Source organism: Mixophyes fleayi, chromosome 4 (genome assembly GCF_038048845.1).
Source record: "Mixophyes fleayi isolate aMixFle1 chromosome 4, aMixFle1.hap1, whole genome shotgun sequence".
NCBI classification, from domain to species: domain Eukaryota; kingdom Metazoa; phylum Chordata; class Amphibia; order Anura; family Limnodynastidae; genus Mixophyes; species Mixophyes fleayi.
Genome location: NC_134405.1, coordinates 139,688,255 through 139,708,739, shown reverse-complemented (window position 1 = coordinate 139,708,739; position 20,485 = coordinate 139,688,255). Strand labels below are relative to the sequence as shown.

At 40.0% G+C, this 20,485-nt stretch overlaps 1 protein-coding gene across 2 annotated transcripts in view; it reads right to left on the bottom strand.

Annotated features, from left to right (window-relative positions):
• The window catches only part of DENND6B (DENN domain containing 6B), a 47,980-nt gene that overhangs the window by 4,021 nt on the left and 23,474 nt on the right, over positions 1-20,485 (bottom strand). The window contains exons 12-19 of one of the 2 annotated variants that reach the window (XM_075208498.1): positions 20,346-20,440; positions 19,826-19,894; positions 17,306-17,370; positions 16,575-16,664; positions 16,451-16,504; positions 10,288-10,397; positions 8,580-8,682; positions 3,971-4,045 (exon numbers count right to left, since the gene is read on the bottom strand). In XM_075208498.1, coding sequence (XP_075064599.1) covers positions 3,971-4,045; positions 8,580-8,682; positions 10,288-10,397; positions 16,451-16,504; positions 16,575-16,664; positions 17,306-17,370; positions 19,826-19,894; positions 20,346-20,440 — 661 coding nt within the window. The remainder of the gene's footprint in view (positions 1-3,970; positions 4,046-8,579; positions 8,683-10,287; positions 10,398-16,450; positions 16,505-16,574; positions 16,665-17,305; positions 17,371-19,825; positions 19,895-20,345; positions 20,441-20,485) is intronic. The other variant, XM_075208499.1, reaches the window with a different exon arrangement.

The following is a 20,485-nucleotide window of genomic DNA, read 5'->3' as shown; positions in this document are numbered from 1 at the left end:
TGGTGGCAGTGCAGCACACCTTGAGGCAGTTCCAGGGGCGGCCGTGGTTCTGATCAAGGGTCCTCAAGGCCGGTTCCGTGCAGGTGGACCTGTGGTTCCGGACGTAGGGACACGTGTGAGATACCCGAGTACAGGCAGTCGGGCGGTTCAGTTCGATCGGCTGTTCCGTGCGGCAGTCGGCCCGCGGGTTAGTGTGCTGTTCCACTGAGCCTCAGCCGGGCTTAAAGAACCGGTCCTTAGGGTCTGTGGGTGACCCCATAGCAAGAAGGCAGCTTCTTGGTACGACCTGGGTGAGGGGGTTAGGAACCGCCCTCCGGTTTAGTCCGTGAACACCGGCTGGTGTTCCCCGTAGTGTGTAAGTGAGCAGTTCCGTTAGTGCACCACACCTAGTTAGTCATAGTGGTTTGACTTAGTTGCGTTGCCGACCATTAGAACGTTGTTAGGGTCGGGTCGCTGTTGTAGTCAGTCCAGTTTTGTGGGTGCCATTTTAGTCTCACTGAGAGCGTAGAGGGAGGCTGTGTGTTCTTGTCGTCCGCAGGAGTCGGGAAGGCGCAGAGGGACCGGATCGGAAGTGGGAGTGTCCCGGTGAGTATCACGCTCGATTCCTCCTTTCGGTAAGGCCCTCACCGGCAGGTGTGTGAGGTACTTGAGGCGGGATTAGTCCTCGGACTAGTCTTGGTCTTAAGTGCCTGTAGTCCCCCGCGTCTTGGCAAGAACAAAGTGAGGGGGCGGCAAGTGAGCTTGGACTGACCGTGTCCTCGTTCTTTGCCGTATTCTCGGACAGCCCTTACCTGGTAGGCACGGCCGTAATCTCTGTCTCTATCTTAGAGGGACGTGATTGGAGGTGACTGCGGCTGCGGATCTGCTGGGATTGGATCGCAGCTGGGAAATCGGAAGCGGACTGGAGGTGACCATCGTTTTCAAGGTAAGTTCTTTTGTGTTGCGTCTGTCCCTGTTTTCCCCGCAGGGGGCGTTACACTAGTGTTGTTTGTATGACAATAAATATACTGTTGTATGTTTATAACTGCATTTTGCCTGAGTGACCATACGAATCCTAGAAGGTACGGGGTAGCACTGGGCCAGATATACCCGGTATCTTCACAAGCCATATTTCTACTTTTACACAAATGCATCTGGTTTTACAGGTATATGAGAGGATTTATGGGCAAAGATGGAGTGTATGGAAGTGCAAATGTTTGCACCATGTGATTTAAGACGTTGGACAGGGTCACTCCTGGTTGATTATAGATTGGGTGCATAAGTCCACCTACATGCATTTGCACCTACATGTGGATATTATTTAAAAGTGGTGGAGAGGATACATTTAGGATGAAAATTCCTGATTTGTGAAAGGGTGCACATCATTTTTCTCCCTAAAGAAAATGGATCTTTCCACATCTGAGGTGACAGAGACCAGATCCTACAGTTAAACTGGATGCATTTTGCACCATCCACTGGCACTTTTTCAGAACAATGCTTTTGTAGATGCCATGAACATTTAAACAGATAAAAAAAAGTGGCTCATGTAATAAAGATAGCTCTCACTATAGTTAATTTAACACATAAATAAAGATTAACCAAGCACTATTTTGGAAAAGGTTAAATTAATGATAAGGCTGGTTGTGTGCGTTTCACTGTTTCTACCAGGTGCCTTTTCAGATGTATCCACAAAGCTTGGAACAGATTGATTTTCTGTAGGCAGTTCCCAAGACTGGAAAAGTGGGAGGTGTACCTTGAACTGTGTCAGGTACAGAAATAAAGAAGCAGTGCAGTCCTTTTTTTATTTACAGATCATATATATGCATATATAAGTCTGATCTTATATATATGTATGTATGCATGTTTGTATGTATGTATTTATGCGTATTTATATGCGCATCTATATATCTATGCATATATATATATATATATATATATATATATATATATATATATATATATATATATATATATATATATATATATATATATATATTTTTTTTTATTTTATTTATCTTCATTTTAATTTATTTGTATAAAAACTTTTTTCTAACAATATGTGCAATGTGTATTGATTTAATTGATCTAATTTTTAATTTTAATTAATACTAATTTTTTATGCATTTGTTCATCTATAAGAATGGTAATTTAATTGGCCATTTACATCTAAATATACACAAATTTCTTTTAATGTAAAATATATATATATATAGTTGGGTTCCATATGAAAGCTGAATTAGCAGGTCTTATACACATGCATTAGCTTCAGTATCCAGACATGTGTTCTTAATTATGCTTGATGAGATTTCCTCTTTAAAAAGCAGCTCCCTAGTTAGGGTTCTACTGCTTGAGAAAGTCTGTATATCAGACGAAACGCGTCGCCTTGTGTTTGCTGCCTGAATTGTCAATTAGACACTGTTCGTGCACTGATGGGAAAGAATTGTTCTCTGCTTGTGATGGAACTTCTATCTATTTGAGTTGCTATTTTCGCTATGCTTATATCATCTGAGTTATCGTGAGCCTAACAAAGGGATAAGTTAGTTTGTATCATAAACGGAACCCTTGGTCACGTGACTTGAAAAGCTTATCCGGATTGGTGCGCACCGAAGAGGACCTTTAATCTGTCTCCGGATTGTTCCATTAAACAGTGGCTTAATATAGCATTGTTCCTTGATGTGAGGACATTATCCGCTGGGGGTAAGAATACACATATATCTATATATCTTATGTGGAGGGACGCGATGTCTGCCGATGTTTAGCCGTCCAGATGGTAAGAAGCTTTCATCTACCACATATCCTTACTACTCTTAAACCCCAGCTGCACGGATATTACTTGTATACAGACATATGAATATACAATTACCTTTGTGACATTGAAGTTATTGTATTCCTCTTCACTAAAAGAGGCAACATCGCAATATTAAAGTTACTGTACTCCTCTTTATCAAAAGAGACAACTTCTGTTTCTACAGATGATTTATTGGAATTGACATTCTATTGGTTTTCTCCACGGCTGCTTAGGATTTCCCAAGGGTTACTAGCATCTGCAAATGTTATTGATTCAGCTGTTGGATACCCTCATCTAACTGGATACTGTCTAATAAGGGTTAAATATATATTGATAGCAATGTTTTTCTCTTTTGAAAGCCATGTAATATGATTGTTTTATGTCTTGCTTTTTACAAGCATAATTTGTATCTATATCTTTATATATTCTATATGCTATTACTGTTATAAGATCACTATTTATTGATCTATGAAAGCTTTACATTGGTTGCTCTCACATGATCTGATTTAATAAATGTTTTATCAGGCAATTCCTGCGCAACTCTCTGTTTGTTGTCATAAATAAGCCATACTGAATGTTATTTGTATTACTAAATCACTTTTACATATCCTGAGGTTCATTGTTATTTGTCAGCATTAAAAGTATTTGATTTTGTCTTGAGCACCTAACTTCTTGTTAGCAAGTTGATTGAAGGCCATTACATGTAGTGCTTCAGTGGCTAAAACAGACTTTGCTTTCTACACTGCTATGTAGAAATTCAGTTTTGGACATCTAAAGCTCTGTCGAGTAATGGAAACGTTACATAAACAGGTGTTAAAGAAGAACTCCTAGCTCTCCCAGGTTGTTGCAAGAGGAGCTTCAGTGCAGACACCACTTAACTGAATATCTAATATATAAAAGCCTAGCGGCATGTGTGTGTGTGTGTGTGTGTGTGTGTGTCGCAATGAAGATGACAAGAACCTTTTTAACACCTTAAGTAGCTTGATTTGACTAGAATGCATGAGTATCATGCACGGGTTAACTTGTGTTAAATGAACATTTAATCTAATGCCGCAGTCTATGGACATCTTACCTGGTGCCGCCTACAGGGATGCTCTTGCAATAACCATTGATAGATTATTATATTTTTGTCAAATATAGGGTTAAAAAAGACATGCATTATTGATCCATGACAAAAGACATAAATTTATTTAGATACAATACCAGTTTGTCTCGTAGTTTCAGTACCAGGTCCACAATCTCCACCTCTGATTTGTTTTTTATCCATGCTGCAATATTCTGTAGAAATTGAAAAGAAAAAATGCATCAATCCAGTTTACTGGATTCACTTTGCTTGCATTTATTGACCTATAGTCCTCATGAATTAAGATAATTTTCTGTGTATTGCCAAGGGAAGGCACACTTCTGAGGCTTTGGAGCTTCCCACCAGCTTGTACCACATTGTTTAACAATATAAACATTTGCTCGCATGTGGTCAGCTACATTATTAAAAATAATGTGAAAACAAATAAAAAGACATACAACACATTTTTCATATTTTTCATATATATCTTATTATGGACTAAACTAAACACCAATTGTCCAATAAAGTACACATATGTGGTATTCCTATTAATAAAATTGGGTTAAGTTAATTTAGTGAAAGGAACTAAGGGAAGAATCATGAAAATACATTTTTACCAATTTGTTATCTTTTATAATGCCCAAAAATTACAAATATATATACTTGACTATGGGACCAGGTACAAAAGTGCACCCTTTAGCCGGATTTGCTCCTAAGTTTAAGTCAGGCCTTATTTCTGGGATTCCTCTTTATAGATCGGACCATGTATATTTGCACACCGACACAATTATTGTTATTTTAGCTGTTTACAAAAACATATTCAAGTTATGGTTACATAATGAATATGGGCCTAAAGTGCAGGCTATCGTCTTTAATTTGAGGGTATTCATCTCCAAATTGGAGGAATGGTTTAGGATTTACAGTTGTTTAATATGTAGTACCCTATATTTCAAGGAACCAAAAGTAATTGGAAAAATGACTCAAAAGCTGTTTCATTGACAGGTGTGGGTTATTTCTTCATTATTTCTTTATCACTTAAGCAGGCAAAAGGTCTGGAGTTGATTCTAAGTGTGGCATTTTCATTTGAAAGCAGCTGCTGTGAACCCACAACAAATGGTCAAAGGAGCAAGTGAAACGGACCATTCTTTGTTTTTACAGACTAACAAAAAACTCCATCAGACAGATAGCAGGAACCTGCCTCAGGCTGCTGTTCAGTATCTCCTCTCTAGATGCTGGCTTCTTCTGATCCTGTCTGCAAGGGGTTAAGCCTTCATCATAACTCCTAGATCATAAGCAACTGTGTCTGGCCTTTAAGAGACTGCCTTTCCCAGTAATCTGAGCCAGTTCATCAATTGTCTTTGTTGCTGCTAGTCTCTCTGGGAACCTCCAGTTTGGATCCTGATTTGTATCTACATTTTTCACCTCCTCTTGTGATCCAGATCCTGTTTTGTTTGACCATGCACCTGCTTACTGCCTGGTAAATTGTGTCTCTCTTGACTTCTGACCACTGGATTTCCTGACACTCCTTTTGCCTGACTCTCCTTTGGATCATCCAATGCCTTTTCCTGCACTTCATCTGCTAAATGTGGACACCAGTCTTTCCTGCTCCATCTTCCCAGCTAACCTGGTTATCGTGATACCTGTATCTGCATTTCAACCACTGTATATCCAGCATCTTCAGTTTCCAAGCTAATAGTGCTGTCTTGTACTTGCTATTTCTATGTATTATGCTTACTATTAACCATTGACTGCACGGATTTATTATCTGTGTGATCCGTGTTCTATAATAAAGACATTCTGTTTTCGCTACAGTAAACTAAAACAAACTGCAGAGCTAAAGACCCAACCAGCTAATATAAAAAAGAAATAAATCAATATAATTGCCATGAATCACCATATAAAATGTTACATTTATTTATGTCAACATACCAAAACAATATCAAAGGTGTATTCGTGTAAATGTATCCACCTAGATACAGTGGATTGCAATACACTCCGATCGGATGTTATAAAAAACAATTGTATATATACACACACACACAGCTCCTAGCGCTAATAGAGCTCAGAAAACATATGACCATTTGTGTTAGATAAAATCGTAAGATTGGCCAATCAAAAAAAAAAACTGCAAAAATCTAGTATAGATGTAACGGAGTCACTAAAAGAAAATATGTAAAATAAAGATCCGATCATAACCGCAATATCCTCTGTTTTATATATAAATTAATATATTCTTTTTTTGCTACCACAACTCTCCATAGTATTCATATTGGGAACTCTGACAGAACCTTAGGAGTAGTCAAATCAACAGTTTGGTACATTCTGAGAAATAAAGAACGCACTTGTGAGCTCGGCCATTGAAGACTACAGTTGTGGATGATCACAAGATACTTTCCGTGATCTAGAAAAACCCCTTCACAATATCCAGCCAAGGGAAGAACACTCTCTCGAGGAGGTAGGTATCATTATCCAAGTCTACCATGAAGAGAAGACTTCACAAGAGCAAATACAGAAGGTTCACCACAAGGTGCAAACCCTTCATAAGTCTCAAAAAATAGACAGGCCAAATTAGACTTTGCCCAAAAACATCTAAAAAACCAGCCCAGTTCTGGAACAGTATTCTCTGGACAGATAAAACTATAATCATCCAGAATGCTGGGAAGAAAAAAAATATGGAGAAGGCTTGGAGTGGCTCATGATCTGAGGCATACTACATCATCTGTAATGGAGGCAGTGTCATGGCATGGGCATGCATGGTTTCCAATGGCACGAGGTCACTAGTGTTTATTGATGAAGTGACAGAAGACAGAAGCAGCCAGATGGATTCTGAAGCGTAAAGGATATACTGTCTGCTCAGATTCAGCAAAGTTGATTGGATAATTCATCACAGTACAGATGGACAATAACTCAAAACATACTGCAAAAGCAACCCGGCAGTTAAGGGAGTGCAGTGGGCTATTCTGCCATGGCAGAGTCAATCACCTGATCTTAATCTGATAAAGCATGCATTTCACTTGCTAAAGACATAACTAAAGGCAGAAAGACCCACGAACAAACCAACTAAATATTGCTGCAGTAAAGACCTGGCAAAGCATAACAAAGGAGGAAACCCAGCATTTGTCCATGGGTTCCAGACTTCAGGTAGTCAGACTTCAGGTAGTCTGCAAAGGATTCGCAACAAAGTATAAAAAATGAACATTTTATTTTTAAATCCCTTGAATTAAAGGTGAAAGTCTACACTTCAATTGTATCTCTATAGTTTCATTTCAAATCAATTGGGGTGGTGTACAGAGTAACAATTATGAAAATTGTGTCACTGTCCAAATATTTCCAGATCTAGCTTAATGTGCCATTAAACTTCATGTTAACCATCTTCTGTCAAGTCCATAAAGGCTTACTTTAGAACAATGTTGGAAAACCTGATAGATTTTGGGAGCCTTACATGTTGCCGAAGATTCTTCCAAAGTGCCTTAATTTTTTTAATTTTATTCTCAGTGATGTCTAGAGAATAGATGTGAGTGTAGGGACTTCAAAAAATTAGGACCCTTGATGTTGGGTTGGAAGCTTAAATATTGAAATCAAAACATGAACGAATACATATTTCTATTGTGCTAGATGTATTCAAATTTGTACTGGTAAGGACATGCACTGTCAACTAGTATATTATTGGATATAAAAAGTACAAGTGTAATCGCATTAATAATACACCACTAATTCTAGTCCCCAATTAATATATCAGCAGTATTAGTATACCCATTAGTAAAGCACCAGTATTAGTTATGCCTATTATGTTACCATCAATAGTAGTTATAAATAATACATATATCAGTAATAAGACATTAGTCAATAATGTGCAGCATCAATACACTGCTGACTTGGTCCCCTCTGTTTCCACTTGACTAGCTGTAATTGGGACAGAAGGCCACTTGGGCAGCACCACAAGTCACTTCATATGAGGGGAAGGTTGTGCTGCCTGATTCCAATTGGTCATTGCTATTGGCCAGTAAGAAGCCTGTAGCACAATGCTCCTATTATGCAGAGTGACAAGAAGCAAAACTGCTCTCTCCAGGAAGTTGAAAAAAAACTATACTCCTGCTGTTCCCCAGCCCTCATGTCCCATTCCACAGGGGGAGTCCTGGAGAGCTGCATCAAAATTGTTCAACCAGGATTAAGGGCTAGATTAACTAAGGTACGGGTTTGAAAAAGTGGGGATGTTGCCTATAGCAACCAATCAGATTCTAGCTGTCATTTTGTAGAAAGTACTAACTAAATGAAAGCTAGAATCTGATTGGTTGCTATAGGCAACATCCCCACTTTTTCAAACCCGCAGCTTAGTAAATCTAGCTTAAAAGTGCTTCATTCACGATTTTTGAGGATACTGTGGTAAAATAATATACTGAAGGACTCAATTTCATAAAAAAATAAGTGAAACATGGAAATGAAATGTAGCCCATCATTCCACCATCAGTACAGAAATGCATATTTCAAATGGGTTTACAGGGACAAATTCAGGTTTCCACATATAAATGTTGTCTAAATATGTATATAAAATGTCAAGCAGATATAACTTATATCAAATTCCTTCAACTCCATTATAGTCACTTTGGCTGATAAAGAAAAATTGGATTTTCTGCAGGCAGAAGTTGAACGTTAGTGGCTACATTTATATCTCAGGCAGTATTTCATAGCTAGGAGAAATTCAGGGCACCAGAGACTTAAATGAATGATGTTATGTTCTGTAAAACTCACTGCTTCACATATGACTTTGAGATGTGCTGTTTCTAGCCTTTCTCTCATCTCTTTCTGCTTCTGCCGATACCAGCCATCAAAATGTGGAGACTTCAGGAAACGCCTGCAAAAGGAATGATTAAATCACAGGAGAGTAAGTGAAAGGACTGAGTTGCTTAGAAACAACTAGAAGCTGCAACAATAAATGACAATAAAGGCTGCCTCTAGCTATTGCCAGCCATTCCTGCCACCTGTCCAAGCAATAGGTTCAGTGTCAAATTTGTCCACACATGGAAGTGACCAAATCCAATGAGACTGAGCTGTTCCGTCAGAGCTTTCCCAATGACACCGGGGCCTTTTAGTGCCATTGTTCATTAATTTGGCCTGACAATAGGGAACTGGGAGTAAGGGGGTTAGCCGGGGCTGAAGCTTTTGTGGGGGTGCCTAGCGGGTCCAAGCTAGTTACAAATAAATAATAAACATCTGTAATGTCTGAGTACACGCAGCTGAACTCTGTGGTGATAATCACCACCAGCTGCACTGACTAACCCCCTGACAGGACCACAACATATCGGGTGTCTGTGGGGTCTTTAGTAGCTGTTTGGGGAAGGGGGATGATTCATGTTACCCACTGTAGTGTAAGTAGTTTTGAATAAGCACATGGATGATTAAGGGGAGGGGGACCTGGGAAGTCCTCTAACCTTGGGGCCTGTGATCGCTCTCCAGAGCTCTGCCAATAATAAAGCAATTGCTTTGATCAGAATATTATTGGACATCAGATTTGCTTTAGGACCTCATACATTGCAATTTTGTGTGTCCAGCATAATCTTTCTTTGTTTCCTATGTGGTGAATGTATCCAGATACCATGATCAAGCATTCAAACAAAATCTAAGAATTTGGAAATACCGCCAAAGCCAATGACAACAAATGGCTGAAATAAAATAATGAGCATGAGTCAACAATGTATTGTCACTTCATAGCAGTGTAATTCATGAAAGAACCCATAGTTGAATGAAAAAAATGCAAACAAACCCAAAACATTCTACTGAGCCACTACAAGGGCACTTTTGTGTAGGTTTTATTTTTTTATTATTATTTTTTCTTAAAGACCTGATAAAATTTCCAAACCTTCAAAATGAAAACCTAGGCGTTAAATTGGCTGTTGTTGGTCATTACACACTGTATAATTAGCCTAGTGGTTCCTAAGGGTAGTGTCATAGTGTCACACTGACATTTTCTGGGCCGTTTATATATCGGCCACAGGGACCTGGGACCTGATTCATTAAGGATCTTAAATGAAGAGGATTCTTATTTCAGTCTCCTGGACAAAACCATGTTACATTGTAAGGGGTGCAAATTAGTATTCTGTTTTGCACATAACTTAAATACTGACTGTTTTTTCATGTAGCACACACATATCAACTTCAAATTTCAGTGTACAAATAAGCTATCAAGTATTTGTGTGCTACATGAAAAAACAGTCAGTATTTAACTTAGGGGGGGAGATTTAGTGCCCTGATCCCTTCTTCTCTTCTATCAGTAGTGGGCTGCTGCAGCAGCATTATCTATACATGTCCCTGTCGGCAGAGACACAACCAGAGTGGCCGAACAGTATTCTCTGTCTGCCTCTCAGCCGACGGGGACATGTATATAGTGTGTGCAATTGCCCTGATCGAACCACCTCTGGATTCACCACTGGTGCTAACTTCAGTTCTATGCCATGCTCACCTGTACAATCCAATCCAGTCCCCCTTTATTGCAGAGCTGAATTGTGGACCTGTGAGTTCTAGCATCTTCATCAGCTCATCTTGCTGGAATGGCCGAACTTGTGGGGGATTCTGTGCACATAGAAATCCACTTATTAAGCTTACTGGCACAGAGCATGGAAATGCAATATTATATGTTACATTAATATGGACGGTGGGAACATAAATACAGTAAGGATCATTTACAATTGAGCAAAACTGTAGCAAGTATGTTCCATTTCATATGGAATTAGAGTTTCAAAATGACTGTATCTGCGGGTGTGCTTCATTTTAAGTATTCTGATAGGAGGAGGTGGCCAGATTGGGGCATTTCTAGCTAAATGTGAGTGAGATGCTTACATTTAGCTAGAAGTCCAATGAGAACCTGGCCTATACTTTTATGTGGGATGCCTTTTGCACCTTTAATAGATGGGAATGCACATTTATAAGGCCGTGTTCGTTGATAGTAATATATATGTAAAAAAGATAGTTCAGATGTCCCTTCACTTTCATGATTTATTTAAAATATCAATGAGGCTAAACTGATCAGTATTTTAAGTGGAAAAGTAGAAAATGAATGAAGGTGCTGTCTTGTAGTGTTAGCAGGCTGGAATATGAAGTCACTCTTCTCCATCTGCATTTCCAACTGGTCTCGTAATCCCACAAATCTAGTTGCATACTTATTTTCATTCTTTTTGTGTACTAATATTCACGATTGTAACACCAGTAACATACACACACACACATTATATATATATATATATATATATATATATATATATATATATATATATATAAATGGCTAGTGGCGTGTGTTAGTCTGTCTGTGTGTGTAAAAAAAACAAAAAACAAGCTGCAGCGCCACCTGCTGGGCAGAGTTATACACTGACCTATATATTTCTTGAAGGAGAAGTGACAGTTGGGAGTGGTTGGTGGTTGCCGGTGGTGACAGTGGGGAGTTTTTAACACCTTAAGTAGCTTGATTTGACTAGAATGCATGAGTATCATGCACGGGTTACCTGACCTACTAAATTCTTAGTGTGTGTGGAGAAAAAACTTAAAAAAGGGCTGAAATTTGGTATACTGACATTATTAACGAGTTGAGGGGTCAAACTCATTTTCGTGAGGTAATTTTACCTTATGAACACACATGTGTACAGTGGCGGATCCAGGGGGGTGCGATCGGGGCAATCGCCCCCCCTAGCAGGGGTTTGCTGCCGACGGCTGCACAGTATGTGCAGGTCCGTTTGGCAGTGACAGTGTGCTGCCCGGCTGCTCTGATTGTGTTTTAAACACAATCAGAGCAGCCGGGCAGCACACTGTCCCTGCCTGTCACTGCCGAGCGGACCTGCACATACTGTACAGCCCCCGGCAGCCTCAGAAGTCGGAAAGGGGGCGGGGTCTAAATCACCCCACCCTAACATCCCCCCGGGGAACAAACATTTTCTAGATCCGCCCCTGCATGTGTAGCGGCGTGTGTTAGTGTGTGTGTGTCTGTGGAAAAAACTATTTTCTCAGAAAGGGCTCATCCGAAGGACCTGAAATTTGGTATACTGACATTATTTGACAAAAAAATGCATGAGTATCATGCACGGGTTAACTTGTATAATATAAATGCTTAGTGGCCTGTGTTAGTCTGTCTGTGTGTGTGTGTGTGTGTGTGTGTGTAAAAAATAAAACCAAGCTGCAGCGCCACCTGCTGGGCGGAGTTATACACTGACCTACTAAATTCTTAGTGTGTGTGGAAAAAAAATTCAGAAAGGGCTGAAATTTGGTATACTAAGATGTTTTTAATTTGTTAATTTAATTTGTTAATTGTTAAAAGTGTTTATAAAGATTTAAAAAATATATATATATATTTCTTGAAGGAGAAGTGACAGTTGGGAGTGGTTGGTGGTTGCCGGGGGTGACAGTGGGGAGTGGTTGGTGGTTGCCGGGGGTGACAGAGTGAGAGGAGTATGATACTCAGGACCGCTGAGAGAGATCCCTGTGTCTGGATAGACATCTGGATAGATGTGGCGATGAAAATGAAGGATGAGGTGATGGAGAAGAATGATGAGGTGGTGACATGTGGACAAAACCACGTTAAAAAAGGGCGCTTACGTCGAGAAGTAACGCTCTTCCCCTGAGGAGACCTGGGCTAGGCCCAAATGCATGACAAGAACCTCTTTAACACCTTAAGTAGCTTGATTTGACTAGAATGCATGAGTATCATGCACGGGTTAACTTGTATGTATGTGTATGTATATATATATATATATATATATATATATATATACACACACACACACACCCTCACGCCCTTGAAAACATCCAAACTGCCCCTTGGCTTTCTGCCATACAATAATTCGAAAAGACTAACTCCTGTGAAGCTTGAGGAACCTCTTTCACTGCGAACATTAAATAGAGTAACAACATATCACAGTCCCAGTTTGTCCTGCGCTACCGACTTTGTCTTTTCTCTATCCTTTTAGATGGCAGAGCTTTAGTCTTCTGAACTGCACTCCGTTCCAGGTTTTGTAACAGTGCATGACACTTATGCTCAAACTGGTCCCTGAATGCTGGACCTGCAGCCGGTAATTCAGTTGCTGAGGTGTCTGGCTGGACTCGCTCCTGGAGGATCTGTTTAAACAGCGGAAAATCTCTGTCAAGTATTAAAGGGTAAGGCATTTCTGGGGCAACTGCAGCTATTACCACGATTGTTTCTCCATTTACGGTAACAGGGCGAAAGGGTCCTGTCATTTTCCAGTTCCGTGGACAGAGAGGACCTTTACTATCAGCAGTTTGTGAGCCAGAACCTTTGACAATATAGAGCGGGAAACCAAGGTCAGTTCACTACCTGAATCTGCCAGAGCCAGCACCATATGGTGATTCACAAAATCAGCCACATGGATAAGCAGGACTTTTCCACAACTGGACTCACAGTACAGCAGCTCAGATAGATCGGTTTTGCATGCGCCAGTGAACAATCCATAGGTTCAATTAATGTTGGGCATTGTGCCAGCAAATGTCCAGGCTCTCCGCAATACAGCACATGGGACCCAGAGCAGTTTTGGTTGCCTCTTTGTCAGACAAACTTTTCTCACCACCTTCCCCTATACCAGGTTTTGCCGAGGCACAAGCTTTGGAGCGGGCAGCAAAGGCTTGGGCATAAGCTGCAAGTCACCTCATGTCTTTATTATAGTGGCCAATTCCTCATACATCTGAGGGTCTGTCTGCAGTACCTACCTTTAGAGCCCTCGGTCCATACCTTGGATACAGTAATCGATAGCCAGAATCTCTAACATCTAGACCACATTGTTTTTTTATGGCTACAACAAGTTGAGCACAAACTGGCAAATCTTTGGACATTTTCCAGTCATGATACTGTTGGACCCCGCCCACAATGATGACCCCAAACCGCTCCAGGATAGTGGTTTTCAGCTGCTAATAGTTACCAGCCTGGACCTCATCTAGGCCTATATAAGTATGTCTATATATACGTTCAGCCCATCTCTCAGGTGGCCAATTGGTTCAGTGGTAGCACGTTCAAACGCTACCAGATATGCTTCCACATCATCGTTGGAAGTTAATTTCAGCAGTGTAGGTGCAGCTGGAGCTTCCTTGTCTCGCCTCATAGAGAAGACGGTTATTCTCCTCCTGTGCTACATTCAACAAGGCTCTTGGTATATCTTCCATTTCCACAGAAGTTTGGTCTGAGAAGCGGAACCTTGCTTCCCTTAGCATCCCACGATAACACCACTGTGATGAGGTTGATATTTACATGACACTTCATTCCAGGATAACTGAATCAAGTTGTCCAATTATATTGTCAGGATGGTAAGAATAGCAGTTTGTTCAGCATATAATGACACCTGCAGCCATTAAAATCCCTGAGACCCTGTCTCTATTTAAACATACATCTTCTGCCTAGTCACCGGCCAACTAACTGGCTTCGGTCGCATTGCAAACAACAAAAATACCAATATTCTTTTATTCTCCTCCCAAGCACTAATTAATCAGTAAAGAAAATAACAAACTAATTACACCCATATGGTACACCTGTGTGTTTGTGTGCTGCATAAAAGCATGAGTGGGAATTTAATCCTGTGTGCAGCCTGTGCCTGTAGACTCTTTGGAATTTCACCTGTCAATATGCAGGAGAGGTGTGGCTATATATTGTCCCTATATATATATATTTTGTGACCGTGTTATGGGAACAGGTGTCATCTCCTGGGGTAGATGGTAGGATACAGCAATAAATAGGTCACACTAGTACAGGGTTTTCACTACAACTGGTCTCAGACAGTTTTATTAAGCAGTGGTGACAACAGGTAACAACTAAGCAACAGATTTTCTTAAGGTAAAATTTAACTGAAGTATGACTTTTAAGACAGTGATGGCAACAGTTGATTAATTATTGTGTTGCAAATGCTTAACTGATATTTATGTTTATTCTACACTTGTAAGAAGCTACACACCCAGTACAAATTTAACCTCAGCTCCCATCTGATACTGTTCTTTGAAATTCAGTAGCGCTAAATGCCTGGTGATGACAACCTAAACGGACGTGTTTATAGAAATAAGTAACACTGTTCTTACACACTGACATTTGTTTGAAGTGCTGACAAAGCTGTAGTCACCATGCAGTGAATGGTGCTGAACACCGTGCATTATACTGGACAGGGACTACAGTAGTTGGCACTCGCCCTGATAGAAGCTCAAACGAGATGTGCTGTATTCCAGTTATTCAACTAGAACCCGCTGGATACTTAAACATGAGATGACAATGAAATGCAGAAGTGCCAAAGCAGGTACCAACGTTTCTTCTCCAAGCACTATTCTCAATGGCCTTGCTTTTGAAGAGAAAAGCAGGTTTTATAAACCCTCTAAAATAGTATAACATATGGACTATACACTACATTGCCAAAAGTATGTGAACACCCAAACATTAAATGCATATGTGATTGTTGAACATCTCATTCCAAAACCATGGACATTAATATGCAGTTGGTCCTACCCACTGCTGCTATACTAGCCTCCACTCTTCTTGGAAGGCTTTCCACTAGATTTTGGAACATGGCTGCAGGATTCGCATATATTCAGCTATAAGAGCATTAGTGAGGTTGGGCGCTAATGTTGGGTGATAAGGCCTGGCTCGCAGATGGCGTTCCAATTCATCCCAAAAGTGTTTGATGAGGTTGCTATGAGGGCTCTGTGCAGGCCAGTCAAGTTCTACCACACCAAACTCGGGAAACCATTTTTTGATGGACCTCCCCTTGTTCTTGGGGGCATTGTCATGCTGAAACAGGAAAGGACCTTCCCCAAACTGTTGCCATCAAGTTGGAAGCACACAATTCTCTAGAATGTCATTATATGCTGTAACATTAAGATTTCCCTTAGTTCACTGGAACTAAGGGGCTTAGACCAAAACATAAAAAAACAGCCACAGACCATTATTTCTCCTGCACCTGTCCAATGGCAGTGTGCTTTACACCACTCCAGTTGACGTCTGGTATTGAGCATGGTGATCTGAGGTTTCTGTGCGGTTCCTCAGCCATGGAAACCCATCCAAGAAGCTCTCGACCAACAGGTCTTGTGCCGACATTGCTTCCAGAGGCAGTTTTAAATTCGGTAGTGAGTGTTGTATAGAAGACATCTGATTTGTATGCACTTCGTGGCTGAGCTGTCGCTCGTAGATGTTTCCACTTCACAATAACAGTACTTACAATTCACTGGGGTAACTCTTGGAGGCAGAAATTTTACAAACTGACTTGTTGAAAAGGTGGCATCCTATGATTACCACATTGAAAGTTACTCAGACTCACTCTACTGCTAATGTTTGACTATGAAGACTGTGTGGCTGTATGCTTGATTTTATGCAATTGTTACTGTGTTTGGACACTTCAGCCACATTCATTGCTAATTAGAAGGGGTGTCCACATACTTTTGGCCATGTAGTCTAAGATTAATTTAAGTTGTTTTTCTTCTAATGTCTTACCATATAATGTAGAACCAATCTCTTGTTTTTAAGAGGAAAAACATAAAGAATTGTTATAATGCGTATTGTTTTATGTAGAAGCATTCATACCTCATAGTATTTTGCAATGTATAGTGAAATACTTTACAGATTAGAGCAGTAAGTAATGAATTGTGGAGTGACCTACCTTCCACGGAGTGATGGAACTATGATGTGGCATCAGACTGCCCATGTAGCGCTCCTGAAACAGACACAGATTATTAGCATCATGGTGAACACTCAGAACAGGGTAGAAAATCTGTACTTCTCACCAGGGGGAGAATAAAGCTCTGTGTGAGTTCAAACAGGTGTTTCCGGAGCAATAAACTGAGTGTAGAAGAGGGGAGTTTCTTCTGAAGACCCTGTAGAAGAGTAGATACATTCATGTTACTAGAAAATAATTCATGCTAATGTGTATATTATGTGTTACACAGCTTAGCATGCAGAAGCCTAGGTCTAGGACACTATGGACACTATGGAACATTAAATCCATATTGTTTATGGTTTTAATGTTGATCTGGTCAATTCTAAGGAAAGTACATTAATCATGCCCAAGTTTTAAATACAAGACTCATTTAGGCCAGTGAGTAAAACTAATGATAAGGGCTTTAAGGGTGGAAGCCCGATGCCAAGGGCAGTAAGGGGGCCCAAACCTTACTCATTGAAAAACAGTGGTGCAACTGTAACCCCGACAAGAGATTAAACAAACCTTGGGAAAGGGTCTTGCCATATAGATCAATTAACTTGGGCAAACATTCTTACTGTTTGTTGCAAAATACTTTAACTCTATTAAGTCGAAATAGCTTATAGAGTTAATAGAGTGTTTCTGTGAGTGATTAATAAATCAATGAAAAGATGAGTGGGGATTGGTGGGGATGAGCAACGCCAATGGCCTGTGGTAGTTACTCCACAACCAATTATACCATTTCCCACCACTCAGAAAACTAGGGTGAATTTACTATAGTAATTTTTACATACACTTCTATTACCCACATTGGTGTACCTTTAGCAGCTGTTTGATCAGTGTCTTGTCTTTGTGAAGAAATGGCTTATATGAGGTGTACATTCCTGAAGGAATAAAAAACAACAAACAAAAATAGAGACATTTACTATTACTGTAGCAAAACAAAGATTTTATTTTTTTGTAATGAAAATGTTAATTGAGAAGAAAGTACAAACAGGGTATATAAAACAAACTTTTACAATATGAATCGTACCATATTTTCAAATGATTGTAAATGGCATTTGTAAAAAAGAAGGAAAGGTAGGGAAAGATGGGAAGTGAAAAGTCAAGGTGCAGGATATGCTGTGGGTATTTGTTTAGAATAGATTAATAAATGAATTGCAGATCATAGGAATTTGGGATTCAAAAAGAAAAAGAGAAATGAAAAAAAAAAACTGTCATGATATGGGGTCCGGATCAGCTTGGTACGTGATCCTAAGGAAAGGATGCAGGAACTAATATTACATTTTTCAGGGGGTAGGGACTGTCCTAGGGGAGCTTACTCGGGAGCTTTGTTTGAAGAACAACAGGGCCCGTATCTGATCATCTTTATGTGATTTATTGTGTAAAACTTTTTTTATCTTTTCAATACATGCAAAATGTCAGATGTATTTCTTGAAGGCTGAGATATGCTCGCTTCCGGTATTAAGCTATTAACGCTTCAGCTACTGACAATAAATGGGAGACTAGTTTTTAGCTGTGCATGCTAACATCCTGGGGAAGTCCAGAAAGTATAAAACACTGTGGATTCTTCAATATCTGCTGTTGTAGCACTGAATTAATGATGGAGTAGACCAAAAAGGAACTGAGGGCAAATCCACCAAACATGATACATAGTCCCCCTGTGACTGTGATATGTTGAAAATGTCAGTGAAGACACATGAATATGTTGGTAGTAGTCTCCACCAGAGGGCAGAACACAACATAGAATTCTAGATTCTCCTCTTGAGATACTAGAATCCTCTTTCTCACAATAGGGCCTGATGTAGAGCTGGATGCATTTTACATGAAAAAAAGAAAAGTAAAACACATTCAAATAGAGACTAAATTACGTGTGTATGTTGAGCTTGTAGTTCTTAATGATGATGAGTGGCTTTTAATGTTAAATAAAATGAATAAAAAATAATAAAAAAAAAAGACACCCCCAAAAAGTGTGGGCAGGTAGCGCCAATTGCAGGGGGACGTTCAACCCTTGGGTCTCCTAGGAAAGGCTGGGCAGATGACAGTAATTTTAGTGTGAGTTCCCCCTGTCATAATCCTAGCCTTTTCAGCACAGTGCCGAAATCCCTAGTCGAACCAGGCCCATAAAAAAAATGCGGGCCCCCACTTATTAAAAGCCTTGTGCTGAAAGGGCTCCTCCCAACAACCCTGCTAGCGAGTATTGGGGTAATGGGCTAAGAGGCAGAAAAATCCTTGGCTAGGAAGAATTGTGGCCCTTAATATTAATATACTGACTTGGGGACCTTAACTGTGGGGGGGGGGACGGACATTAACTGTGGCAGTGGCGTACGCAGGGGGGTTTCAGAGTCTCCAGAAACCCCCCCGCTGCGGACGCTTCTTTGACAGCGCCGCGGCTGCTGTATAGGACAGTGCCACTATGGTAGGCACTTAGTTAGCGGAGGGGGGGAGGGGGTTTCTGGAGACCCAGAAACCCCCACTGCGTGCGCCACTGTCACCTGGGCCTGTCGGGGTTCCTAGAGTTAGCCTCCGATTCCTCTCCTCACCAACCTTATCCATCCCTTACACTCATTAACCCTTTCTATCACACACAGGCACACATCTAAGTCTAAGTCCAAGCACACCGATACTACCTTAACTCCACTACACTGTCACGCATATATCTATATGGATACATACATATACACACACATTATATATATATATATATTATATATATAATATATTTATATATATATATATATATATATATATATTTATATATATATATATATATATATATATATATATATATAGCACACACACACACACACACACACACACACACAAAGGGGGGATTCAATTCCCCCTGAAGTACCGTCATGTAAAACTATTACCGTTATTACGATAATATTAACCCGCCTTTCTGCTCGCAGCTCAGGGAGCTGCGATAAATAAGCCGGCGTTGAAACTACCATAATAACGGTATTTAAGCGCACTAGTACCGTAATAACGGTAATAGTATGCAGGCCGCATTATTTTTTACAGTAACGTGGCCAATTGAATTCCCCCCAAAGAGACAAATTTTAACCATATTGACTGAACATATATACTTATTGATATAGAGAGAGAAAGAGAGAGGGAGAGAGAGCTTTAGCTGCATATACATCTGCTATCCATAATGCACTTATATACCTGCCATGGCACCGTAAAAGAGTTTTGCCTTTTCCAGATTGGTGTGGTTTGGCTGTGATTTGGATGGATTGCCTAGTTTGTCCCAATATTCTAATCAGTAATCTTTCCCAAGTATGCACTTACCTCATTATCACACCCTTTAGTTCATTATGTACACCAATATCTCACCTGTTTTAGTGTCCAGTGTCTTCAGCTTGGTTATCTTCTTCAACTTCACTTGTTTGGGTAAATCTCCTGCTGGTAAAAAATGTACTGAAATCTATATCTTGAAACCCATGCAGCTTGACATCGTGTTGTAAACATTACTAAATTATTAAGCATTTACTAAGAAACCCAAACAAAATCCACTGTGTGTTGATTATTCAAGATTTGGCACCCATTCCTATCACAAAAAAAGAGATAACTCAAACGATGGTTACATCTTATACATGTAACTTTCTCCATATTTAGAAATTACTATATGCATCTCCTCTCTCTATTTTATACTTATCATTGTCTATTTGCAGCGAAATTTCTTTTCTTATGCCCCTGATTTTGTAACAATCATTATCCAGCTGTCATCCTCAATATATCCCTAAAGTTCTAAATGCTCCAGTATTGGTTCTCCATCCTACACATTTTCAATACTGTTTGAGTGTTCATGACAATCACTGTTCTCAGACCACCCTCCGACCTGCTATTCTCTTACCAGACACCCGGGGTTCTCCAACACGTAGGATGTGTGGCCAGTGCTGCAGAGTCTTGATAAAGAAAGGATTGGTGACTCCAAGTAGTAGACTAGGACTACATAAGATAAACAGTCATTTGTACATGTGTTAAGAGCTGCTC